The sequence below is a fragment of the Filicampus tigris genome, chromosome 19, assembly GCF_054856515.1.
Source record: "Filicampus tigris isolate MCC_2025a chromosome 19, RoL_Ftig_1.0, whole genome shotgun sequence".
Lineage (NCBI taxonomy): Eukaryota > Metazoa > Chordata > Actinopteri > Syngnathiformes > Syngnathidae > Filicampus > Filicampus tigris.
In genome coordinates, this window is record NC_141235.1 from 2,817,132 (window position 1) to 2,844,013 (window position 26,882).

The window sequence follows — 26,882 nt, forward strand, 5'->3', positions numbered from 1 at the left end:
ATTTTCACACGTTCGGATACATTACGAAAGGGTTACAAATTAACGCTTCATTGAGAAGGAAATAGAGTTACTGCTAGATAGTAAATCCCGTGTCAAGTTTGACCTTTATAATAATTGTCTACATCAAATCGTGAACTGCAAATCTTTTCAAAAGGTGTTAATAGCCTTTCTGACCCTACTACATGGATGATTAATCCTTAATTATGGTTTCTGAGAAACAACACTTGTTTTTGGTTTGAAAAAAATCTTTCATCAAATAATGTGATGTGCTATAAGGAAAAAAAAAAAATCACAGCCATGATGATTTTGATAACTCTTTTCACTGCTTCATAATTCTGCGGGAATTTGTGCAAATGTGGTGGTAATACAGACAGTTCTCTGGACTGTTCCAAGCTCCCTCTTGACTACTATTATCACTTTCCCATAAATATTCACAATTTATTGTATGTACAGTTTTGAGATCTCCACCATTACTACCACCTGTAAATCTAAAATCCATTTTAGTGAACAGGTCAAAAACTATTATTGAATATTGTCATATGTATTTTGTGTGCAATTTTAGGGTGATAGAATTAAATTTCTATTGCTGTCAAATATCGAAACTGCTCAAATTTGACCTGAAAATAATGTAAATGTTAGTGGTAACAAATTGATTATACCACATATTACCAAGAATGATGCACAAAACAACAGGAATGTCAGGGATTATTAAAAAAAATGTTATTATATCATCCCTAATGATTCACATTTTTGAGGGGCACGAAAACTAACCCAAACTTTGCACGTACATTGGGCCTGGTGAAAATTGTGATATTGTATAGTTGTCATACATGAGTACAAAAAAATGGGTCTGCAGCGCCCCCTTATAAAGGTTTAACAGAGCCCTCTCCCGGTACGTTTGACCTAGTCTAAAAATATATTTACGGTAGACCCTATGTTTAGCCCCGGAGAGAAAAAAATCCCAGAGCCGTGCCTGCAGAACAACCCCACAAAAAACAACTTTTAAAGCGGGGGCGTTATTTTAGACAAGCACACTCACAGCCACTTTTATGGCACTCGCCCACTTAAATCAATTACTCTGAGGGCACACAGGCATCAGGAGTAATAACCCGCGTGGCGGCGGGTCTCACTGAGTGAGTGGTGATTATAGCAACCGCACTGACTGACTGACTGACTGACTGGAAGCTGCGGATGTGACTGGAAGTCAACTCCAAATATATGTTTTTAATGCAAACATGAAATTCCATCAACATCCAGGTTACTACTACTTTTATGTTTGCCAATTCTATTGTATGTGTCTGGGTGTCAGTTGTGGCTTAAAGCAGCTCCTGGCAAGGGCTCTAATTTTATATTTGGCGATTTATTACACTTAAGCGGTTGAAAGCATTGCGGTGCTGTTATCTTTTGCATTGTCACTGATAAATGTTTCAAGATGACTGTTCTATTTTTTCTGTAAAAAGTGTGTAATGGTGGCTGTGTGTCTTTTTTTTTTTTTTTCCTCTTTCCAGCTGGATCCAGACAACACCGGTTTCATCGCAGTGGAGAACTTCACCAGCCTAGTGGAGCACCATGAGCTGCAGCTGGACCCGTCCAAACTGGACATGCTGTTAGCGCTGGTCCAGAGCAATGAGGACGGCCAAGTTTGTTACCAGGAGCTCATCGAGCTGGTGAGTGTACTTTTTTTTTTTTTTTTTTTTTTCCCCCAAATCAGACTTAAGCCTCTGTGTTGTTGTTGTTATGCTATTGCGTTGTGAGCTTGGTCATGGAATGAATTCCACTTTTAAGTCAAGGTAAGGAAATGTGCCATGTAGACCTTGAGCATTTCACGTTTTTTTTCGTTGCAGAGTAACATTTGCGTGAAGGTGTATCTTATTTAATGCAAATTGAAATGCTGCTGCGACTCTGGCTTGACATTGCAGCCGATGCGCGAGGTCGCAAGTGGCGTGACATTTTCAAGCAGGTAATCAGCAAACAACCAACAGAGTCCGTCTCTGCGGCCTTCTGCCCGCCGTCCGTCCGTCCTCCCTTCCAGTATTCATGCCTCGTCCCTCTTCTCTGCCTCCATCAGTCACTTTTCCGACACTTTTACAAGTACCACTCCCTAATTTGTGACAAATGATGCTCTTTTATTAGAGCCGCTGTCTTTATTGATGGGTCGTTTAGGCTAGAGCTTTGCACATCGTTTAAAGTCACGCGCTTGTATCTGTGTGATGTGTCTGGTTCATTGCATATTATCCTACATTGAATGTTTTTTCTTAAAAAAAATTCAACTTGAAAGGCACTGTGCGTAACACAAAACTGAGCTTTAGTTGTCTTTGCAAAAGGAGAGGTTAGACGTACCTCATTTTGTGGGCTTTTCATAGAAATAGCAGACCACGCACGCGGATTTTGCTTTTCTAATTAAAAATGAAAACAAAAGGACTAAATAGTGTCCATGCGCTAGCACCACACTCATTCACAGCCAGGCTTTCCTATCGGCTTATGTAACATTAGTTTCTAAATGTTGCACTTATTTTCTCCCTTCAGGAGGTCCAATCAGAGGAGCACTTAAATAATAAGCACTCACATTTTGTGCTTTCAACCGAGCGAGGCTTTTGTCGCCTTCCCAGAAGCATTCAAACAGAATGAAGGCTCTCAAAACAAGCAGCAGTTTATCCTCTGATATATTTTTGGCCTATTAAGTGCACTGGCAAATATTGTATAGCACTTCGAACTCTGTTCTTGACACGTTTTGATAGCAATCAGCGCTTGGCTACCAGCTCCAAATGATGCACTTTTGCGCTTTGTCATGATTAAACCATGAAAGGCGGACATGACCACGAGTTAGGGACGGGGGGACGGGGGGGGGACGGGGGTGGAAAGGTGGGCTTTCATTTTAAAAGGATTTGGGCAAGAAAGAGTGTGAGTATCTGGGTCAGCGTGGAATCAGCGAGCACTTGGCTGGGATGGTTTCAACTCTCTACGTGAGTCCTGATTGAGTAGTGGTGGAAAGTAACTAAGTACAAATACTTTCTTACCTTGACGATTTAATTTTCCGACAACTTTTTGTTTTTACTCCGGTGGTTGCGGACCACTGATTTTATACGAACGTTCGCCATCTTAATGGTAGCACACAATCCAAAACACCACAGACAAGCTTACGAATACCACCAAAGTTGCATTATGATGATCGATGCGCTGAAAATTTGGAGCGAGTTCCAAAAATCCAAATCCACCCGTTTTTATCCATCTCAAGGGTCTGCCATTTTGCCTTGTGCTGCCACTTGCCCCCGACTGAAAATTACATCTTGCGACGTCACCTGAGCAAACCCAAAAAACAGGTGAGCTGTGACAATTGTTACCTCGTTGCTTTTTTTTTTTTTCTTTGTCTCCATGCAGGAAAAGGGAGGCTTTTGAAAATTTTGGGGGTGTTATGGTTATTACTAATTAGTATTGAGCTGGCAGGTATTGACCGTGCGCTGCGGCTAATTAATCCATCAAGGACAATCGACTATAGCTGATAGCAGCATGTGTGATAGACAACATGCAGCTACCGTAAGGGAGGGAGAAAGGCTCCTCGCTGTATAACAGACACACACACACACACACACACACACCTACGTATGCGCGCACACCTGCTGCTCGCCATTTAGCCCATTCAGCTGTCCCTTAAGGCTGTTACTATCTTTGTGCTGCAAACCTCAGCATCCCTTCCTAAGGGATTTTCCAAGATCCACCCATTTTTAATGATGAATTATTTTTTTCAGTTCTTTTATCTACAGAAAGCGTTCAACTAAAGAGTAGAGATTGCTGTGCACCAGTTTGTAGCTTCTTAACTCATTTCCATCTACACAAATTTTATGACTAACTCACATCTAGTGTATCTAGAGGCAGTTCTTGTTGTTCTGTTCATGTGTTCATTTTGTATATGATGTCATGTGTTTGTTTTTTGTCCCCAGAGTATCTCACAGTCTAATTCAATTTATGGCTGCCTCCCATGTTCATTGTAGCATGTAATCGCTTTAAAAGGGTGTTGATGTCCACTGCGTCACCATGGTAGCACACACACGTACTCAATTTAACTGGCTAACTGGCCAAAGCTTTGTCCAAACAGGAAAGTGGTACACTGCAGTAATTGGTGTCAAGGAAGTATGTTGACGTGAGCGTGGATGTTCGCTTTTTCCCCGTGAAAATGGGCAGCTGCTTTGTTTTTGTGCGGCAATTTGCTTCTTATGCCTTCATTATTTGCTCATTCCTGGAAAAATCTTTGCCCTCAGTGAGTTTAGCTCATTAGCGTTTATGGATATAGAGTGTATTGATCCAGAAATTGTGCCTGCACACGCATGACGAGCCCAGAAGCAGAAGCACCCGATTGTGGACCCAGTTGGACTTGTTTTAACTTCCTACTGGCATCATTCAGCACAAGGTTGAGGAATCCTTCGCCGCGCGGTACAAAAAGACTTGCGCATTGTCGCGCTGAACGTCAGAGGCCGCTTTCTTGTTCCTTCACAGTTGCTTTGTGTCAGATCTTATCACGGCACACAAAGTTTGATTTTGAGATAATTGCTTCGTTGGCAGTTTTCCCTCCAGGGAGCACTATTGTTTAAGCGACAATGGTTTTCTTGGGACTTTCAGGTGAATCTTACTTCTGCTGTGTGAAAGTCAAAATAAACTTTTAGCTTTAAAGAAGCCAAAATGTGGGACAAAGACTTGGTTTTTTTTTTAATCAGTGACACTGTGATGGATTTCTTTTTTCCAACATTTCTCTGGTGGCATTTCTTCTCTTTTTGGCTTTATGCTGTGATTAATGGCACTGTGAGCAAACAGAACAGTTGATCTCAGCAGGCAGCATTTTCTGACAACATCTGGTCCATGTTGAGATCTAAAATATTGTTTTAAACCGGAGAAGTCCAAACTTTTTTCTACTCAGGGCCTAAAATATTGTTTTAAACCAGAGAAGTCCAAACCTTTTTCCACATACAGAAAAATAGACGGTAGAGTGAACCCCAATTCACCTCGTGATTAGGAAACATGCTAAAACCAATTGAATAGTCAATAAACTATATTGAGTACAGTGAATAAACAAAAGATCTAAATCTCAGTGTGATATGTTCAATTGCTAAAAGGAAAAAAAATGAATGATATGTTGTTACATTTTTATTTTGAACTGGAACATCTTTCGACATTTTAACTATCTTGTCTTTAAATTTTATTATTAGAATATGTGCCAGGCCCCCAGAAAACATGCACTGGGCCACAAATGGCCCCTAGCCCAGACCCTGGACACCTTTGGTTTGGAACATTTATTTGCAGGAAATGAAAGACTACTTGGCTCTGCTATCTTATGGGGTTCCACAGGGTTCAATTTTAGGGCCGCTGCTCTTCTCTTTGTATTTGCTACCCCTGGGCTATATCTTGAGAAAGATCATTGCTATGATGATGATATATTTATGTGCGACACAGCAGAGACTCTCATGAAACACTAACAATAAATTTTATTGTTTTTAAATCATGTTCAATTGTTAATATCATGTCAGATTGTTTTAGGTTACTAAAGCAGTTTGTTTCAGCTATGGTTGTTTTCAGCATATATATTTATTTAAAATAATTATATTTGTATTACAGGGTCACTGATGGTGTAGTGGTGCACACGCCTGAGTTGTATGCGGGCAGCGTGGGATCGGTTCCCGCTCAGTGACAGTGTCTATGTGTGTGCCCTGCGACTGGCTGGCGACCAGTTCAGGGTGTAGTCTGCCTTTCGCCCATTGTCAGCTGGGATAGGCTCCAGCACCTCCCCGCGACCCTGTACACTTGTACAGGATAAGCGGCTTGGAAGATGACATGACATGACATATTTGTATTACAATTTTTGTACTCCCAGATGAGCAGCAAGCGCTCCAGCAGTTTCCGACGGGCCATCGCCAACGGCCGCCGCACACTGCAGAGGGAGATCCTGCTGGATGAGACGGGCTTGGGTCTCTACAAGCGATTTGTCCGCTATGTGGCCTACGAGATCCTGCCCTGCGAAACCGACCGGCGCTGGTACTTCCACCAGAACCGCCTGTGCCCACCACCGGTCTTCATCGCCGTCATCACCATCGTCCAGGTGAACACAAAGACAGATTTACTCTCACTCTTGGAAATGGTTGGAGGTTAGCCATTTCACTTTTCCTTTTTGGGGGGGGGGTGTCTGTTAACATCATGGTTTCATCTCCGGAGGTTGAAAAAAGTACCTATCTTATCTTGATACATTTTTTTTTTCAAAATCAGCCGACTTCTGGCATGTGCGACACAAGGTGGCATTCAAGCTAGGACTACCAGTGGCACAAAGTAGATACTACAGTATACATCTATTTTCAAATGTAAGGAGTGAAAGTAAAAAGTCAGGTCAACTGTTTCTCAAGTAACGTACATATCCCTGAAAACCTACTCAAGTACACTTGCCCCACTGGAAATGGTGAATGTTCAGGTCACTCAGTCAGACACTTCAGACCCACTGAAGAGATTTTCTGGCTTTGTGTGATTTTTCCACTGAGCTGCATATGCTGTGCTTTGAACCCATTTCAGAGTCAGGAGCTAAAAGCCTCACTCGTAATTTTTTTTTCTCCTCCTCCCCCAGTCTGATTTAAATCAGGTCATCAAGCACTGGGGCTACTACAGAGCCTTTAAATGACCTGTTATGTGGAACCCACTATACTCAAACACTGCAGAAATAAGACTTTTCACACGCCTAATCATCATCATTGTGAGCAAAGAATGCCCCAGTGCTGTAATAATACCGCTAAAAGATGCTGGATGGTCTGTGATGACAATGCAATAACAGTTCAGACAGACAATGAGTCACTTTTCTAAGAATAACAATTGATGGAACTAAATGAGACCCGCTTTTGTGTGAGAAATGATTCCCTGGTATTTCGTAGACATCTGCATTGAGACAAAAACAAGGTGGGTCACGTGACTTGAAAATGGGTTTTGTTTTGCAAAGCATCAAATCTATTAAGTCCTCGAATGGGAGGAAAGGAGAGCCATAGCTGCCCATGCACTTTTCAGCCATTTAGTAAATGCCAGGAGAACAGTAAAACACAGCTGCTGCTGTCGACCGCAGCTCACACCCAGACCCTCACACGCAGGCTATGTTACAAATCATTCCTTTTGTTAGTGATCGTCAGTTCAGTTGTATGCAGGCCCCCTCTAGTGGCACGCGAAACAATCCCTGCGTACTGAGTACGGTACCTTGTGGCACCACTATATCGTTTTTTTTCCCATTTGTGCATCTCTGATCGCAGATCATTGTGTTCATGTGCTACGGCATCATGCTCAACAAGTGGGTGCTGCAGACCTACCAGCCCGACTTCATGAAGAGTCCCCTGGTCTACCACCCGGGCCACCGCGCTCAAGTGTGGCGCTTCTTCAGCTACATGTTCATGCACGTCGGGTACGTAAGGCGCAAGCTCCACGTCGACTTTGACACTGCTGTAACATCACGCTGTCGACTCCGTGCGCTCCCCCTTAGCTTGGAGCAGCTGGGCTTCAACGCTTTACTGCAGCTGATGATCGGCGTCCCTTTGGAGATGGTCCACGGCGTCTTACGAATAAGTCTGCTTTATATGGCGGGAGTGCTGGCGGGTGAGTGTCTCTTTTGATGTGCTTTTATTGAACAAAACCTTGAGTCCCGATAGGATTTCCATTTCGAGCGTTGTGTCTGCTTTGGGCTGGGTGGTACGGCCTTAAAAAGTGAATTTAGAAATGTGTTTCTAAATACAGTATACATGTTTGAAGATCAATTCTGAAAACATGTGCAAGACTGAGAATTATGTTATACTCAAATGTGGAGTTCACTTTGGTTTGTCGGCCGCTTTAGAGCGCCTTGTTGTCGGCCGTGATGCATGCACATCGCAGAGAGACAGACAAGAGTGATTATTTGAGAAGGAGTAGAAGAGGCCCGGTATGTCAGTAAGCCCGTTTTAGACAAACTGTAGTCCAACATTGAGTTGGAGAATGTTTACTTTGTTTCCCGTTTGGTCCTTTCTTTTTGTATTTTTTGCCAGTCAGCAGTATATCCGCACTGACCTAGTTTGCTTTTGTCCTTTTGTTTGCAGTGTTTTACCAACCCCAACCCCCCACTACCCCCCCCCCCCCAAAAAAAAAATGCTTAGAAATTACTTTTCCCAGCTCCCTGTCATTTATCAAGTTAAAGGTCTCCAATTGCAATGAAAACCACCAGCTAATTTTTGAATAAACTTGTGGTCCAAGTCCAGATTGGACTGTGTTCTCTCGCAGAGGTCACGGTGCCGCACTGAAGGGAATCTCATTAACGTTCATCCTCTGGCGCGCCACTTTGGAGATTTGTGGACTTTTTCTGTGGCCGCTGATCACTCGATGGCTTTTCTCAATGCACATCTCCCGCTAATGCGCATTTGCACAAGTCATCAAGCCTGCTGCGCAAATCTCTCGCCCTTCTCCTTTCCAGCAGGAACAATTTGGGGCGTTGAAGATCTCCCGCTCAACATCATTTGATTAGTGTTGCAAAGCAGGAGTCTAATTCATGTGGAGTAAAACTTAAATGTGATATTTTGTCTGTTCGGTCTACGTGACTAAACGTCCAAATGTTTTATTTCTCCTCTCCCTCATCTTCTCTCTGCTCTGTGTAAAATTGAGTTAGCACCTCTCAGATTTTCCTCTCCTCGGTGAAAACAACACGCACACATACAGCCGCTCTCTTAAGACTCATGAATTATTGTAGCTTTGATATATTTCGGCAGTGATGACAGCGTGAGTGCGGGACCCCGATGAGGAACGGTGAAGAGTAATGCAGGGTTCCTCTCTGGGGAATTAGCCTGAGTGCACTTTGAGTTGGTGTTCGTGAGCCGCAGCTCCTGTAGTCGATCGGCAGCGACATGACTTGTACCAGCCAGGTCCCGAAGTCAAACGTCTCGACTTGATCAGTAGACATGACAAATGCTATTTGCCGAGCACGAGTTGAATCGCAGTATTACGGGTCGCAATAGGAATTGGACGACTTCTTTGACACATTGGCGTCACGTTTTATCTGACAAATGAGACGGAAGAGAAAGAGGCGGCATGTGTCGCGAGGAGATGAAACGGACTGTGATGTGATGGGGGAAGGCATCGCGGGTTGAGATGGGAAATTCATAGCTTGGGTTTCAGAGGAGACACCTGCTTAAAGGGTTTTAAAAACTTACTTGCATACTTGTGCAGCGTGTGCTTAAAAATCGGCTCCCGATTTATTAGACCTTTTCAAAATGAAGATATTCGGTTGTAGTCTTGCCGATTAAACGGAGATATAAGGTCCATGACGGACTCCATGTAGGAGATCTAAGTGTAACATATACAGTATATATCTTAAATCTTAAAAGTTTTTATGATTATTGTGCATTATTAGTGTTACAGTTTGCCACAAGTACGATTTGCACGTAATTGACGGGGTTCACTTTATACAGTGGCTATAAGTCTACACCCTCCTGTTCAAATGCCAGGTTTGGCGACCAAGATCAATTATTTTCACACTTTTTCCTCCATCAATGTGACCTGTAACATCCATTTTTTTTCAAGAGGGAAAGTAAATAAATTGAATTAAAATAATTAAATTAATAAACAAGTCAAGTGCGTAGAAATAAATAAAGTGCATGGAACTTGTTTTTTTTTTTTTATGCCATGTGTACAAAAAAAAAACAACATGCTGTAAATTCAGCCTGACTAAATGTGTGCCTGGACACACCGCAAGAACCCCCTCTGCACCACGGGCCTCCTTTCAAAGTGTTCCTCATGAAAACCTCAAATTACATCCACCCAAAAATAAAGTTTGGCACTGTACATTTTGTCCTTGGCTGCGCACGTGCTGGAAACAGGAACATTTTTGTCATAATTTTTTTGCGACAGAGCCGCACAGACCTCAGTCGTCGTCCTTGATCGTTGTCGTATCCGCGCCGTAATCCTTCACGGCTCGGCCGCGCCGACACGCCAGATGAAGGGCCTCCTCAGAAAGATGGAGAATGGAATGTAGTCATTTTCGCTACTGTTCAACATCTCGGCGTGGCAGGCAGACCGCAGGGATTTCCATCTTTCTTTTGCGTCCCTCTTGCTGCCTCCATTCAGCTCCAGTCTACAGTCACATCATCCCTCTCCACTCACGTATTTGGATAGATAGGAATCAGTTTGTGCAAGGAATAGTGCAGGATTTGTGGCGCTCTCTGGTCAACGCCAAGGTCAATTCTGTGAGCTTAAGAAGGACTGAACAAGCTGTTTGAACAGCAGACAGCATGATTGAAGTCATTCCATTATTTCATTATATGGATACAGTGGGACCTGGTCAGCCCTTAAATAGTGAAAACTCCATATAATTGACGCCCATTCTAAATGCATTGAAAAAAAAAACAACTTTTTTTAAACCTCAATTCTTGCCTTAATTGTACATTTTCCTACTACATTATTGTAAAAACATGTTGAGTATGCTTCGGTTAAAATTTCAAACAATTTCTGGTGGTACACTTTACTCCACTTGAACTTTTTGTGCATTTTCCAGCAAAATTCTGGCGAGGACACGTCGCAATAATAAAACCAGCTTTTTGGCGTCTTCGTTTAAGATGGAGGAGGAAAGGGAGGAAATGGTGCCTTGTAATGCTGCCGGCTTGTAATGGAAATGTGACAGATGACCCGGCACGTATCGCCTTCCTGTGCTGTGTGATTTTTGTCGCAAGTTTACATTTGGAAGCCAATTGAAGCCGTGTTGTTTAATCCCGCCGCGGCTGACGGATGTTGTCGCTCCTATAATGTAGTCCTCCTTCCTGATGTAGTCGTTCCGGCTTCGCTCAATGACTGCGGCTCCCTCCACCGCATTCACGTCATATTCGTACAGCGGATGGTTGTTTGCAGAGCGGCGCGGGAGAAATAGGATTAGATCTTGTGGCAGGAAATAGAAAGCTTGTTGCTTGGTCACCTGCGAATGTTATTCAGCCTTCACAAATCAGCGTCATCTTTTTTTTTTTCTTGGGGGGGCAATTTAAAAACTAGCATGATTTTATTATTCAAACCCATTATTTAACATGCACAACTTTTTTTCTTCTCCAATGCAGTGATCCCACCCGTGAGCTGGTTTAAATGTCTATTTTTAAAAATCAGGTGTCACTGGAGCAAGAAAAGTGTGCCCACCCTTCATTTGTGTGTGTGTGTGGGGGGGAACATCCCACAGTCCCACTGCGTAAGTATCCCAAGCGAGTAAAAGCTGTTAAAGTTGCAGCGGTCTGCCATAGCGGAAGACGCGAAGTCCCTTTTGTTTTGGTCTTTGTCCGTCCAGATTCTACAGCCACTTGCTCCGTGTGCATTATTGATAAAGCGCAATATTGTCAAGGTCATTCGGCCTGGTACCTCAGCACCCGACCCCCCCGCCCACCGCCCCGCCACCTGCAAAGTACGCTGGCTGACCTTGGCGCTATAATTATGATCATTCCTAACGCCTCCCACTCCTGCTCTGCAGTCACCCGTCGCTATCCCTGTCCTACATCTGATAACACCGCCAAACAAGCGAGGATATTTGTACCATAATTCGGGACGGGTGTGATAATCGATTCATAGATTTATTGATCGCTAGCATTTCTGTCGGGTTGTGTGCGGGAATAGGTTATTGATTAAACCTGTCTTGACGTAGTTGACGGGGAATGCAGAAGCGCCGTTGATTGAACATCGGCTAAGTTAAAGTGAAATCGGCGGACAAATTTCGTAGCATTTTCTGCAACTTGAAAAAAATGTGCACTACCTTTGAAAAGTTTGTCATGTCACTTAGACATGTCCTTATTTTAACAGAGCACATTTTGAACAGAAAACAAAACATGATGTAGGCATTCCTAATATTGTGGCCAGTGAGCGTCCATAGAAAGCATATCTAATGTTTCCGTTCCGTAAGAAAAATCGTACATCCACCTTTCAGAAAGACCTTGAGGAGAGAAAAAAAACAAAAAAACATTTGATATCAACATTTCAATGAGTGCTTTTCAGCATTGCACTGATTACCATCCGAGGTCAGAAAAGAAGTCGTGACGTGATTCATGAATGTTAAATGCCGATCTTCTTGCAGACAAGACGCACACACGACTCGCTGTCCTATTTTGACTGGAGTGGTGCGCCTAGGTGTGTGTGTGTGTGTGTGTGTGAGTGAGAAAGCGAGACGAGTGCAGAAACATGCTGTGTTTACAGTTGCATGTGATGTGAGTGAAACAGGATTTGTCTCCTCTCCCCCAGGCCTCCTGTTGGCACTGTTCTGTTTACAGTGAAGCAGCGGAAAGGTCGCTCTTCACTTGTCCTCCAGTGATCTGATGATTCTTTTTTTTTTTTTTTTTTTTTTTTTTACTGCACTGCTCTGCTGTTTGGTTTCCTTAGGAACAGGTGGAAAACCTTACAAGTAGACCAGACATGAACAACAGACATAGTGGAACAAGACACAGCGTGAAACAAGATATATTCAAAAATACATGTTCACCAATATCAACTTCACAACTCCTGAAATTACAAGATCACAGTGGAATGGGATGCAGTCCTATTTCTACGCTTTTCCTATGATATTCCAACACATATTGAATTTATTTAACCTTCACATTTTATTCCTACATTAAGTTGTGTATCATTTCATGATTCCACCCACTCTATGAAGATTTATGGTGACGGCCGTTTTACTCTCCAGAGTTTTTCGCCTTCCGGGCTGGAAAATATCTTTAATCGAGCTGACAGCAGCATTATAGGGACGTCAAAATGGATGCCGCTATATTTCATGTCATTGGAAACACCGCTTTCAAAAGAGGCGTAAATGAGACAAAAGCGCATGTGACGGATGAGCCGCCTCCTCCAGCCGAGCCGCGCTGACTTTAAGTGTCTTTCAAACTCGGAGAATGGCACCCTCCAAAATATAGCTTGTCAAATACTGCAGTGTAACTGACCAAAACAGGCTTTGGCATATGTCAATGGATAGAGTGCAACCGGAAAGTCATCACCATGCTTCACTTTTTCTACTTTACATAAAACCCTGCCGACGATTTTGGAAAAACAATCTAATTGCGGCTTTTTTCCCCCTTGAATATTGCAATGGCGATTTATGATGCGATTATTGTTTCAAGGTTCCTTTGCCATGATTTATTTATTTTTTTAACAATCAGAATAAAATCCAAATTGCAACGTTTACAATTTGAAAATAGTAATTGAAAAATAACCCCATACCTGAAAGTCCCTGTGCAATTACCAGAGATTCCATTAGCTGTCTTTGTAATGTATATAATGAGCTCCAAAGGTCCACAGGTTGTTGCCCCCCGCCCCCCACGCAGCTTCTCTCCCACTCCCTCCATCGGGCTCCGCCCCCTCTCGTTGGCGCTCGTGGGTAAATCTGAACAGGCATTTGTGGAGTTTTATTAGCCGTCAGAGGCATCCCTTTGGCTGCAGGAGTGCTGACTCGGGCGCGACTCTTTGTGGCCGCTGAATGTATACGCGATAAATGGCTCTCCTGCAAATAGAACATAAACTAATCCTGCGTCCGGCATTGGAGCGGAGACGCTCCCTGTGCACCCTTGTGCAAAATGATGCAGGCCATAACAATGACAACAGGATGAAGAGTTTAAAGATGGTGTTAATAGTCTGATAATGATTGCAAAGTACCTCCATGGTTGATTTAGCCGCAAGCATCCCAGTGGAATACAGTAATCCACTGCAGCTGCCACAAATTCACCGACTTCACTGAGAAAAGTCGATGACTTTTTAGGTTCGAACGCGTTACCGCCATCACTGCCTGCGACTATGTTCTTCAGGCTTGTTTCATTCCATTGCAGTCTGGCCGCGTTGCAAGAGTGACGGCGATCGAGAGGCGACGCCGCAGGCTCCGTCAGAGTCGGGCCTCGGATCACTCGAGCGCCTCACGTCCGCGCTCCACCCCGGTAGAAAACGCGGCGTACAAACTTGAGGGGGCGACCGAAGGGCTGCGGAGAGTCGACGTTTGGTCTTGGCGTTTAGTTTGACAGAATGGCTCAGCTTTGAGGATTAGACCGAACTGCTTTAGTTCGTGTCGTTGACCCCTGCTCCACACCGACTGGCGTGTTTTACTGTCATCGAATGGATGTCGCAGGCTCGCCGGAGGATTTGTGGGCGTCCGCGACGATGATGGCTGCACTAAATAATCTGCGGATGAGATGCAGCGCGTCAGCTCCGCGTTGGAATTAATCGCGCACCTCTCGGCTCTGCTCTCGCAGGAGTGTGAGACGCCTAAATCTTAAATCCTCGCTAAGCGGGAGAAGCCACATGACGGGTCTGTTTAATATTCATGCATAATATTTCGAAGGTCTCACCGACGAAGAGCGATTTTTGTTATTTATTTTTTGCTAATATTTGTGGCATGGAATTGTATTCATTTATTTTCAGCAGTCTGTTCTCTTCATTTTGTAGCATTTTTATTGGCTGCACTGCTTTTGGGACGTGTACGTCGCTGTTATATTTTTTTGTCCAATCAGATTCCAGCCTGTATGTGTTGCCATGTCAATGGAATCACTCTTGCTGGAAGACTTTAACTTCAGCCATGTCAGCAATGGGGCCATTTCTTTAACTGATCAAATTCATCCTTGCAGGCGCAGTATGCTGGCCCTCGATGAGGTCAACAATTTGCCGTCCTCTGATTGGTTGGTTGGAGTGAAACTTGTCTTCAAATGCAAATTAGCTTGAAAGATTGGCATTGACTAAATGTCAGTTTATTGGTTTATATGTACTGCAAATTATGTGGGCAACTGTCCCAACTGGTGGTGAGTGATATGATAATGGAAAAAGATCGATATCTCCCCCCTCACCCTCAAAAATGGAATATTTGATTTTATTGCCACTATATTCTCATTCTAAAAATAAAGCATGTACGGTGATCCTAAAGGGTCAAAAAGCATTTTGCTTACTATCATATTGTAATTGATTAGCACATCTCAGGTTACGATTCAACTAATCATGTAATGAGCATTCTGAGATGATCATTTTAGAGCATTTTGGCAGATTTTTCAAGATCCACTAAATATTGTGATCTACAATTATTTATTTTCTAACATTTGAACAGTGGCTTCTTTCTATAGAGCAGCTAAAAACAACATGTAGGAATGGCTTTTGATTGAGGTGTTTGTTTTAAATCTGTCATTCTTTTTGTTTTATGTTTAGTGTGACAGTAAACCTCAACCAGGATTGGCCAGTGGTGAATTAACATAATTTTATGGAGCAAATATGAGACTTGAAGTTGTAAATGTAGGTCAGCGCTCCTGCTAATGTTTGACGGTCCAGCACCACATTTAAAGACGGCCCAATTCACATCCTCGTCTTTCTTGAAAGAGATGCGCCGCCTCACCCACTCGCACATATGGCGTGACGTGCGCCACTGTGAAATTGTAATTTTGTCCGACCAAGCAGCCAAAATGGGCTGTCTCGTCCGGTGTGTCGTATCAGCCTTCATCTGCGCCCATAAATCTTCACAGAAGCAGCACCCACAGGTGCAGCGGCGAGGAGAGATGAATGACTGTGTAGCGCCGCTCTGATTACCATCCGTCTTTGCGGCATCGGCCCGCCTCGGGCCCACAAAGTCTTCTTTTGAGACAATGTTTACTCTTTTGTGCCCACACACTGAAATTGTGTGCCTTACAGATTTGACATCTTAGCCTCCAACTGTAATTAAAAAGAGACTTGTTTTGTTTTATCAGCCCTCTTTGCGCTTCCCTTATCAGCTCGTTTGCATAATTAACAGTTGGCTGACGCCAGCATCTTGACACTGTGATTTCTCCTGCTCGTAATTCTGACCAGCTCCGGGATGGAACTTTGCTCACGGTGACTGCGGCAAGCAGATGCTCCGGTTTTTTTAACCTGTTTGACAGCTTAGCATAGCAATAGTGTCACAGTCTGGTTGTCTACTACAGTAAAAATTCTTTTAAAAAAAAAAAAAAAAAAGGAGGCTTCAAGCTTTTTATTGCCCCTCCCAGTTGAAGCTTAGTGTCAAACCAAACATAAAACAAAGAGAATTCCACGTCATGTATTTGAAACAACCACATACCATAAGTGCCTTCAAGTCAGCTAGCTTAATGCTAACCCATAATAGGAAACACCATACACAGGCTAACTAAAAGCAGCATTGCATGTACTTAAAGCAGTGCAGGCGAACAAAACACGAGGAAATGAAAACAACAGACTGTTGAGAATAAATGAATACATTTTCATAGAACAAATATTAGAATTCAGGTTGTGAAGTTGGCACTGACCACCCACCAGTGATTTTTGCTCTATTTTGAGAAAGGCCCAAAGGAAGGTGACTGGTGTGAGGCTGAATGATGAGGAATCTGACCCCCTTTTGTTTCCTCCCCTACCCTAAAAAACATTCACTCTCACATACAGGATAGTACAAAAAAGTGATGATGATATTTTTTTTCGATATGTTTTCTTTTTCTAACGTGGGCTCACGTCTCCCCCGTAGGTTCACTGACGGTGTCCATCACCGATATGCGTGCTCCGGTGGTGGGGGGCTCCGGCGGGGTCTACGCTCTCTGCTCGGCACATCTGGCCAACGTTGTCATGGTAACTGCCGTCTCGTCCTCACCTCCATTGTGGCGCAGGGGGAGTTTTTCTTTTTTTTTTTTTTTTTTTTTGTACCATTTCAATGTCACAAGCTTCCTGTGAGTGCGCGCTGATATCACACAGCGGCAAAATGGAGGTTTTCAGCACAACAGTATTTTTATGAAGCATTTCAGCCTGGGGAGGGCAAAGTTTGTACTCAAGGGCCACGTTTGATTTTTAAAACAGATCCAGGTCTTTTTTGCACACACGGGTAAATAAAAAAACATGTTAAAATGTCTACGTGAAATAGTTCATTTTAATCATCAACTGAAAAAAAAAAAACAAAAAAAAACGCTGTTGACAAGTGTCATCAATCAATGATCAGTTCAAATTTGAATGTGTATTATGGTCAAATAGCTGTCAGTATACAACTAATAACTTCCATTATCGTGTCAGCTATCCACGAGCGAGCAGACGTTTGCATGAATTATTAAGTCGTGTTTGTTTGAGTCCCCTGCAAAGTAAGCAGTAATTCCCTGGATGGTGGTGCTGTTATTTTTTTTTTTTTATCCCCATACGGTATGTACGAGTTGTGTGTCAGACTTAACCTGTGAAATGCCTTGCTCCTACTCCCGGACCCCTGCGAAATGTGTGACGAATCACTTTACCTGGCTGTCGAGCACGGGGGTCCCTCCAGATGACCAGCAGGGGTGAGCCTCAAAGTGGCCTCGCAGCAACGAGAGAAAAAGCCCAAGCTGCAGTCAAAAGCTTATTTGCTCACTTACGTCCGTCTCTTGTTGGGGAAATCCTTGGAGCCGCATCTCCTTTTTGCTCACATGACTTTCCTCCTGCGCGCTTTTAGTTGAGGGAGATCTTCAAACATCTGCCAACGAGCAGCAGCAGCAGCCGATCTTCTCAGAGAAAAGAAATGTTTAAAAACAAATAGGTGTAGATATTTAATGCGAATGTATTGTACTTAAAAAAAAAAAAAAATATGACTGAACTGTACTTGAAACGTACTGAAGAAAAATGTGAATCAAATATTACATTAAAAAAACCTTTTAGCCACTATAAGAAATTATTATAAGAAAACGAAAAAAATGTAGTATGACAAAGTTCTGAACGTTTAATTCGTAAAGTTTGCTCTGCAAGTACTACCATAGACCAATATTAAGATGCAGGACCATAGAAAAAAACTGTACTTACACAATGATCCGTTTTGAATGTATTCCACATGAATGTTAAATGAAAATTGTACCTAATTAAAAATTTAAAAACAACCGTCCATAAAGCTTTAATTAAAATGTATCTTAATGTAAAAGATCAATACCACTAAACTGTTCTTATGCAGTGATTCTTTTGTGTGCCACTAGGGGGAGCAATACCACACTTTGAGAATCACTGCATAAGCGATGTTATACTCCGATAATCCTTCCTCTCTTTTGTGTTTCAACTTCTCTAATCATTCACTTACAGTTTGTGAGGAAATCTCCTTTGTAGTGTTAAAAAAAAAAAAAAATCAGCACACACAAAGTTGAGATGTCAGCATGTTTGATCATGAAGATCTCATTTCCATCTTCTCCCCGACTTGAGCTGGCCTCCCACTGCGGTGACCTCCTTCCTTCATGATATGAATCATTTATCCGCAGTAATATTGTGACTTTGAAGGCCTCATCTTGCGACAAGGCTTTATCACCATCTATTTTTACCCTGTGTTTTTAATCTTGCATGCCTTCGCTCGCCAGGGAGAAGGTTGGAAAAGTGGCCCTGGGTCCTTTTCCCACAATTCCTCACGGTCAAGACACTTCAGGAGCCACGCGATTGGCTCCGTTATTCATCCGGGAGGGTAAAGGCTGATCGTCAACGTCAGGATGCCGTTGTTCTTTCCTCCCAGTAGGGTCGTACGTGCGTTTTATTGTCCCCTTGTCTGTTTAATTAGTGGAGCTCTAATTAACAGAGTGCCCCTGGCTAAGAATGTGCAGAACGGCGGCCAGGTGCACGCAGTCAGAGGCTCGTTCCAGTACAAGTGGATCGTCTTTCTCTCTGGGTTCAATATGTTCAAAAAGCGCAAATGGGGTGTTTTGTGCCAAGTTGCTAATAAAGCCATACGATTGCTCTTGTTGTTTTGCAGAATTGGGCCGGGATGAGGTGTCCGTACAAGCTGCTCCGCATGATCCTGGCGCTAGTTTGCAGTAAGTTACCGTGTTTCTCTTCATAGGCAAATAGAGGCTCGACGAAAGTCAATTTTCGAAATACGTGGTTGTAAATAATTGCTGAAAATATGTAGAAAGATGCTCTATTTGCATCTGGCGCAATGTTTTTTTTTTTAAATCCGATTAATCGACAAAATCATTGACAGAGTAATCAAGTACTATAATAATAGTTGCAGTCCTGTTTAAGTGTGTCAAATACCCGTTGCTTCTAAAACCGCAACTATCGGTGCTAACATTAGCATGTCAATGGCGTTTTGCATTGTTTGTTAGCATTAAGCTAAGCGCACTTTGCTGAGGCTAAAGCTGTGTGTTTGTTTTCAACACACAATATGTAATTGTCTTTGTTTTATGTTACGTTTTCAAGTAATTGTCAACTCAGAGTAGCTTTTTTTAATTAATTTTTTTCAAAAGAATTGCTGTCTGCCAAGCAGCGGCTTGGTCGTGAAGTGAGCGAAGCCAATTGTGAGCTTGCGTTCTCTCGTGCAGTGAGCTCGGAGGTGGGCCGAGCGGTGTGGCTGCGCTTCTCGCCGCCGCTGCCCTCGTCCGGGCCGCAGCCCAGCTTCATGGCTCACCTGTCGGGCGCCGTGGTGGGCATCAGCATGGGCCTGCTCATCTTGCGCAGCTACGAGGAGAGCCTGCAGAAGCAGTGCTCCTGGTGGGTCATCGTCTTCTCCTTCATCACCTTCCTGCTCTTCGCCATCTTTTGGAACATCTTCGCCTACGAGCTGCTGGGCGTGCAGATCCCGCCCGCCCCCTGATGAAGGCCGGGCATCGTCTGACTTCAGAACAGGTTCTTATTTGAAATCCTCCCTTTCCGACCCCCGCTGACATGGGAATCATTGGCGACTCGACACTTTGCAAAATGAAGAAGTATGTCTCTTTTATTAAAGAGGGTAGCAGCAGAACAAGTTCCTCGCATCCATTTTGAGGACTCACCCTGAGCGGCCGTGCTGATTCATTTTGTGCCTCTGGTGAAACAAACAAGGAGAGATGCCACAAAGACAAAAAGAAAAATACTGGCACATGCTGAGCGATTCCAACGTCTGTTTTATTTATTAGCTTTTATCATCAAGATGGCTGATATTTCAACCAGCGAGGGGTTAATTGTCACGTTGTACTGACACTGTGGATGAAAAAAAAAAACTAACAAAGTGTACATTAGGTATGGAAAGCTTTTTTGTGCATTTAATCGATATTCTTGATATCCAACTGAAGGTCCATATACTAGTACGCTCTTTGGACAATTCAGTGCATTAGTAGAACTACTAGTGCCACACAATTAAACCTTTGACATGCAGCGCGACAGCTAGAGAGGCAAAACTGCGCAGGCATTGAGAACTGCTGTATGTGCTACTAGTGCTTTGAATGAGGACAAAGACAGTTCTGGTACAAGGACCTGAAACTGGATATTCGGTATGTGGAATGAATGCGCAAATCAACAGCTTTCCATAATTAGGGGCTGCGGGGACGTAGCCATGGCGCTAGTGAGGAAACGGTCATCATGATGTAATTAATATTATGCTATGTCATGCTTTGAGGTACCAACACACACACGCACGCACGCACGAGCAGCCACTCGCGTACTACAAACTCAACTGGGCTGGGCCTCTCGCAGTCGATACCTCAGCCTCTCCTTACAGCCTGTATACTTTTTGTAAAGGAATGTAACTGTAGAGCGGAGGGGGCCAGGAAATTGGTGCCATTTCTTTCCTTCATTTGATAGTGGATGTGTCTATAGTACATTCATAACCAAGAGTCTATTTACGGATTTCAAAGGGTGCAAAAAGAAGGCTACGATTGTTGTCCCTCACTTGACTTTATACAAACTTTAGTGCTTTACAAAACAAGCCATAGAAAGAACTCATCCGAGATGGTTTCAAAGAGAGGACAAAAAAAAAAAAAAAAAAAAAGATGCAAATGGGGACAGTCGAAAAACGTAAGCGTAAACAAACTTAACGTCACCAAAATGTATGTGGACACTGGACAATCGGCACTCATGCCCACTTCAGCCTCCGATAATATCAGAACGGTCGCGCTAATATTTTGGATTTCATGGAAATCAAGCCTTTTCTTTTATGTAGACGCTCTCGAGAGAGAAAAAGGTTTAATGTTGTTTCACGTCAGAAAACTGTGATCAATTGTCAGCAAAATTCATGTGGATGTCTGTACTCATGCCCACATGTACCTCTAAAAATATCAGTACTATCGTCTCAATATTTTGGATTTTATGGCCGTTAAGCCTCTGCAATGAGTGCCTATGGAGAGGAAGACGTTTAACGTCCATAAAATCCAAAATATTGGGCCAATCTTTGTATTTGCAGCGGTCAAAGTCAAGTAAAGATGTCCACATAGATTTTGGTGATGAGTAATTGCAGTTTTTTCATCAGGTGACGTTAAGCTTTTTCTGTGGAGAGGAAAACACTTAACAGCCATAGAATCAAAAATATCGGGGCGATCGTTTTCATATTTTCAGAGGTTAAAGTGGGAATTGGTACAGGCGTTGCCATCTTTTTTTTTTTTTTACATTACAAGCTCTATTTTCATAGACAGGTGCACATGCGCTGGGCGTAAAAACTGGCGCATCTTCATTTTTGCAATTGCAGCGCTTATAATTCCTGATCAAGGCGCTTCGCATGTCAATCCACGCCATGTAGACTTCATGCTTCACTTGCGTCGATTTTAAAGGGAATGAGGGAAGCCTGCTTCGACTGGCAGGAAATCAAGTCGGCTGTGTTCACTCCCACAGCGGCGCAAATGCCAATTTTTACCTAGGTCTATGAAAATGCCAAAAGATTCAAAAATAAATAAATAATTATATACCTCCACCCATGTGCACAGTTAGAATGAAGTTTGCGCTGGGAACAATTATAGAGGTTGAAGTGGGCGTGAGTAAAGATGTGCACATCAATTTTGGTGACAAAAGAGGACTGTGTTTGACATTAGTCCCTGCATTTATGGAGAGAAAAAGGCTTAATGTCCATGAAATCCAAAATATTGGGGTGATGGTTCTGACCACAGTTTTCGGACATTAAGCAACGTTAAGCTTTTTTACATTCCACGTTTTAGACTGTCCCTGCAGAGGGGTCGCCTCAATAGTGTGTAAAAGTCATTTTCTGCATTGTGAATATTCAAGTCAAAGAAGACAAAACTGTGCAAGTACACGCCTGTGAAACTTTCTCATGTAGCTGATTTTTTTTTTTTTTTTTTTTTTTTTTTTCTGCTTGTAAAAGTTGTTTATAGTTGACTGGTTGTTTTGCAGATGCGCATAAAGTCCTCGCCCGCAGTGTGCGTGCGTGTGTGTGCATGCGTGCGCGTGTGTGTGCGTGTGTGGGCGCGGGCAAATTACAGTACAAATGATATGGATTTCTGTCGCACGACCCAAGCCGAGGATTGCATTTACTCCTTCAGCGCTCCAATTTTCACTCGTCCGATCAATAATTCATTTGAATGTCACTTGGCTGAACATTTTATGCTTTTGCCGATGGGTTCATAAATTCGATTCCTCCGCAGTCCCTCCTGGATGAAACCGTCAAGAGGTATGGCAAGTCGGCCCGACTATTTGGAAAATTACAAGAAACGCAACCATTACGCTGGAGTAATGGGTAATTGATGGAACCCCCTTGTGGTCACTATGAAATGTTATTGCTGGGCGTAGCGAGGATCCATAGAGTGATGAATAATGCATACATACCCCGCTAGCCTATAATGAAGAAAAAGGGGATGTCTCAGCGGAGGTTAATGTACCTCTTTAACTTTTAGATTCATAGGAACTTGTAAAAAGGGCTAGTAAGTGCTTTGGATTTTTGTAAAACACACACACGCCATCCGGTCCACACACAAACTTTAATTTGGGAAAATGAGACAAAGGCAAATGTATACCACTCAAAAATAATCCAATCAATTGACCTCAATGGAGGAAATATCCATCCAGCCATTTCCTATAGCGCCTGTCCTCCTAAGGGTCAAAGGTGAGATGCTTTGGGCCGAGAAGTTTGAGAGCACTACCTAACTGCTGCAGGCACTATTACTCGGATTGATTATGTGATTATGTGTTATTTTTTTCCCAGCAGTGTATCTTATCACCAAGCGAGAGAAACTTTCTTTCCCTCGTGCAAGGCCGAGTGATTTTGCAGCCTATCAAAGTCACGTGACAACATCCCCGCTGTCAGGATGATGCATGGCTGCAAACACACACCCGGCATCTCCCTTCACTAAGTGGACCCGACAGGCTGCGTGCTGTTAACTGAATTGGCATATTTTCTCCTGGAACACTTGGATAATGATCATAATGGCTTGGGGGGGCGGTGGGGGTGTCAATGTTGTGACGGGAGCCGAGTAATCCACAAGGTTCCCTCACTAAGCTCATATTTTTGTTTGTCAAGGTCAGCAAGATGATGCTGAAACATCATTGATGTTTTAATTCTGCTTCATTCGTTGAGGCTGACATGTAGAAAAATGCAGCATCCACCTTTTCATGTTTGTAAAGAAAAAGCCGGGGTACTTCCAGGTGGCAGGAAGTGAGTGGCTACCGCTGACTTGAACTGAAAATGATGACAAATGCAAGTCAAAGAGAGAGAAAGGAAGATCGAGGTTAAAAAAAAAAAAACATACGGAGTAGAGTGTGGACAAGGCCTTTGTTCTGACGTGACTACTTTAGAGCGCCTCATTGTCTGCTGTGAGTGCACGCATGTCACAAAAAAGAAGGCGACAGAGCGAGGTAAAAAAAAATATATATATATAAATGTAAAAAGTCAGCTATGGTCTATTTGACTTGAAAAGAGGACGTGGCTGCTTTCGAGCGCCTCGTCGTCCCTGCACCCTGTAAGACAGCAAGAGATCGTTTTGCCAGCCGGAAGTGCGTGTAGCGTCGTAGTGCAAAGGTCGTCCGCACGTGCCTGGTGTCAGAGTTGGCTTCTAATAATGTCGTGTGCCATATTGTTTACTGCCAATACATTGAGCTGTGACGCCCGATGCCTTGTCATTGAGCACTGAAGGAGAAATTGTCTCATCAGACTGCGCAGGTGTCCAGTACCTCATGAAAAAACCAAGAAGTCTTTATTACAACGCATTGGAGAGCTGCTTCTTATCTTCACGCCATAGAATGTTCGTCTGAATAGGACTGCAACACAATGACTTGACAGAATGGGTTAAAAGCAAGTCGATCACAATCTCCTCTGAAGTCGGCAGCCATTGATTTTAAATGGAGGAGGGAGACACTGAAATCGTAGCAGGGAAATAAATGGGTTCATGTTAAGAAAAAAAAAAAAAAAGTGCAGCTCTGAACGGGAGGTCAAATATTAAAGGTTTGTGTAGCAAATGAGTGCTTTGCCAAAAAAATTCAAGTATTGATCTTGTTTGTTTGTTTTTTTGTTTTTTTTTAAGTTGATCAACCCTGAGAGCTGCGTAAGCCACTCAGGTAGCCATGCGCCTCCATGAGCTGCGTCCTTAGTCCAAACAACGGTGCCAAACTGACAAGGTTCAATCTCGACAACAAGCAGACACGAGGTTGCGCAAACAGCGTTTACAACAACAACAACAACACGGGGAAAAAACAAAACAAAACTATTTTTCTCTTTGTCACATGGAAGGATGACTACATTTACATACCGGAAATTTGTATCAAAGTCCTCATGAATTATTTCATTATCTATTATATGTACTTTTTAAATGTTCTAAAACAGAACCATTTTATATTGTATATATATGAATATATTTTGTTTTATTTTGTACTAGTCATTGTATTTTGCTTTCATTTGGAAACGATATAAATAAAGAACAATACTGTGGCGACATCCAAAAGCTTTTTGTGCATCGTTGGTTTATATCTGGGTAAACCTTTTAGCCCTCAAGGGCCATGTTTCCATTTTTTTTTTTTTTTTTTTTTTAAATGGACAGGTTCATTCAAATCCAATCTTGCGTTTGACAGCTCTAAAAATTTGACGTGGGAGTTCCCTCTGAAGACGTTGCTGTCAAACCAGATCAGGTTGTAATTTGTTGTGCTCCTGTCAAACCTCATTCCATTTTCTCCCTTAGATCCAGAAAAAAACATTAAGGAGGTCTCTGCTTGTTTCAATTTAGGATTGGAAAAAAAAAAAAAAGAAAAAGAATGTTTGATGACGATAATGCTCTGAAAAAGCCTTTATTATTACTAAAGTACAAAAAGAGTTGTTTCTTTCATCTTGTTTTAAGTTTCTTGGTTGCTCTGTGATCAGCATCCACGCGCTCCTCCACCACGCTGCCGCCCTTCACATCAAGATCCTCAAGAAGCGGGAGCTGCTGTTGCTTGGCGACCGTGTGCGCCCACAAACAGCGCTCCAGCCTTTGGGCGGTCCAATCGGGCTGGGGGTCCGCTGAAGAAAAAAAATGAGCAGCAAACGAGGTCAAAGAAAAGAATGTAAGTCAAAAAGAGATGAGTTCGAAAGAGCACAAAACCTTCAGCCTTCTGCTCGAAACCAAATGTCATGAAAAGCCTCCTAGAACATATGGCGAAATGTATTTGGAGTTAAGCAGAGGTAATTGGTAGCAGGCAAGTGCCAACTCCCAGTTTAGTTTGAATGCGATTGGTGAATTATGGACAAACCACATTCCACAAGGGTGTTCACACTTATGCAACCACACTATCTCCATTTATTTATTTTTTTCTAAAACGTTTCATTTGAGCAGTAAAGGTTACTCTTTGTAGGTCCAATTAATTGTCAAAGATGTTTTGGTCTATTTCGAACTGGCATTTAAACAAGGCTGGGTGTGTAGACTTTTTATAAGTCAAATGTAGAACCTTTGTTTAGTCTGTTGGTCTTGTCCACTATCTTGTCCAGGTAGAGCGTGTAATGTTTGGCTGTATACTGGATGGGTTTGAGCCCTGGCACGCTCTCAAGGGCTTCGTCAGACATGAACGCCGCCTGATCGGGAGCTGCTGCAGCCAACACGGCTGCAAAGAAAAAAGACGACACGGACGCCACCTTGTCACGAGATCCTTTGTTGATGCCCTCGTGTTTTTTGAAACAATAATTAAATATCTGGCATATTAACAGCATTTTTCTTGCCATGGTGAAATTGGCTCCTTTTAGGGGCGGAGCCGCGTCATCCAGTGCACCTGCCCTCATCCTGCTGGACCAATGGCGAGCCCAGAAGCAAATTTCTAACTGGGGTCTTGAGGTGAATACGTTTGTCAAAGCCTGTTTTAAAATGACAGGACATCCGATGTGTGCATGATGGCCTTGCTGACCTGACGCAGTGGCCGGGCCGACTCCTTTCAGCGAGCTGAGCTCCGCGATGGCCGCCGCCACGTCGGGCAGGAGGCTGAAGGCCTTTCGGGAACATTTGTCCACTGAGTCCTCGCTGTTGGAAGACACCAGCTGCTGCAGACGGGGCCTGAACTTCCCCCTCTGCTGACAAGGACGCAACTGAGGCGCTCTGGTCCTGTGTGTGTGTGTGCGTGCGTTGTGTTGCAGGCGCGCGCACGTGTGTAGAGGAGGACCTTACAGTGAGCTTCCACTCCATCAGCTTGACCACCTCTGCCAGCGTGACATGTTTCTCGCAACGACTTGAAATGACGGCGGGCAGCTCCTCTTGGTACCTGAGTGCACACAACCCTTGAATAAGTTACTATTGCACACACACGGGCGTGCACGCGCATACACATTATTCCACTGCAGTCTATTTGTCACTGCTACAGTTACAGTTAATAAAATATATTAAAGTTAGAATTATTTTCACCAGTTTGTTTATTAAACTAGATTGCCAGTTGTCATCATTGGTCACTGATTTTCCAGTGAGGATGTACAGTAGATGTTAAGCTTATGTGGTGTTCATTTCTTACCACTTGTCAAGGTGAAGAAGCTTCCCAGGTTTCTTGCTCTTGCTTTTGGCCTCCACAACGTCCCAATATTTACCTTCAACTCTCCTCCATGTGGCTGGAAGCTCGCACTCAAAAAGTCCACTCATGGCCGCACAACCGCTCACAGCATCGCCTGCAAATCAATATAGAACTCCACAAAGAACACGGCAATGTTAATTACCTTCCTTTACGCAGTATAATCTATAATAAGACACACAGAACTCACACAAACCGAGTTGCAAATACAGTAATTGTGTGACGTATCCGCATGACTCTGTCCGGGCTCTCGCGAG

General features: G+C 43.2%; 2 protein-coding genes across 8 annotated transcripts in view; one reads left to right on the top strand and one right to left on the bottom strand.

The window, feature by feature from the left end:
• The window catches only part of rhbdl1 (rhomboid, veinlet-like 1 (Drosophila)), a 41,602-nt gene extending 19,544 nt beyond the window's left edge, over nucleotides 1-22,058 (top strand). For 6 of the 7 annotated variants that reach the window (XM_086015931.1, XM_086015930.1, XM_086015927.1 and 3 more), the window contains 7 exons: nucleotides 1,509-1,667; nucleotides 5,861-6,085; nucleotides 7,266-7,414; nucleotides 7,493-7,605; nucleotides 16,460-16,560; nucleotides 18,671-18,731; nucleotides 19,239-22,058. In XM_086015931.1, coding sequence (XP_085872057.1) covers nucleotides 1,602-1,667; nucleotides 5,861-6,085; nucleotides 7,266-7,414; nucleotides 7,493-7,605; nucleotides 16,460-16,560; nucleotides 18,671-18,731; nucleotides 19,239-19,510 — 987 coding nt within the window. In that variant the 5' untranslated portion in view covers nucleotides 1,509-1,601 and the 3' untranslated portion in view covers nucleotides 19,511-22,058. The remainder of the gene's footprint in view (nucleotides 1-1,508; nucleotides 1,668-5,860; nucleotides 6,086-7,265; nucleotides 7,415-7,492; nucleotides 7,606-16,459; nucleotides 16,561-18,670; nucleotides 18,732-19,238) is intronic. The other variant, XM_086015929.1, reaches the window with a different exon arrangement.
• Nucleotides 22,059-24,875: 2,817 nt separating this feature from the next.
• LOC147128860 (uncharacterized) lies at nucleotides 24,876-26,882 on the bottom strand. Its single transcript, XM_086015939.1, has 6 exons — nucleotides 26,816-26,882; nucleotides 26,572-26,740; nucleotides 26,235-26,328; nucleotides 25,978-26,137; nucleotides 25,528-25,680; nucleotides 24,876-25,102 (listed from the first exon to the last, which is right to left on the bottom strand). Exons 2-6 carry the CDS (start codon nucleotides 26,694-26,696, stop codon nucleotides 24,927-24,929), a joined length of 708 nt encoding a protein of 235 aa, XP_085872065.1. The 5' UTR covers nucleotides 26,697-26,740; nucleotides 26,816-26,882; the 3' UTR covers nucleotides 24,876-24,926.

Bases quoted from the DNA above. Each gene is read 5' to 3' on its own strand.
- LOC147128860 (XM_086015939.1), bottom strand. From the start codon at position 26,696: ATGAGTGGACTTTTTGAGTGCGAGCTTCCAGCCACATGGAGGAGAGTT. The intron at 26,329-26,571 runs GTAAGAAATGAA...GTGTGCACTCAG, and splicing joins CTTCTTCACCTTGACAAGTG to GTACCAAGAGGAGCTGCCCG. The intron at 26,138-26,234 runs GTAAGGTCCTCC...CCTTGTCAGCAG, and splicing joins TGATGGAGTGGAAGCTCACT to AGGGGGAAGTTCAGGCCCCG.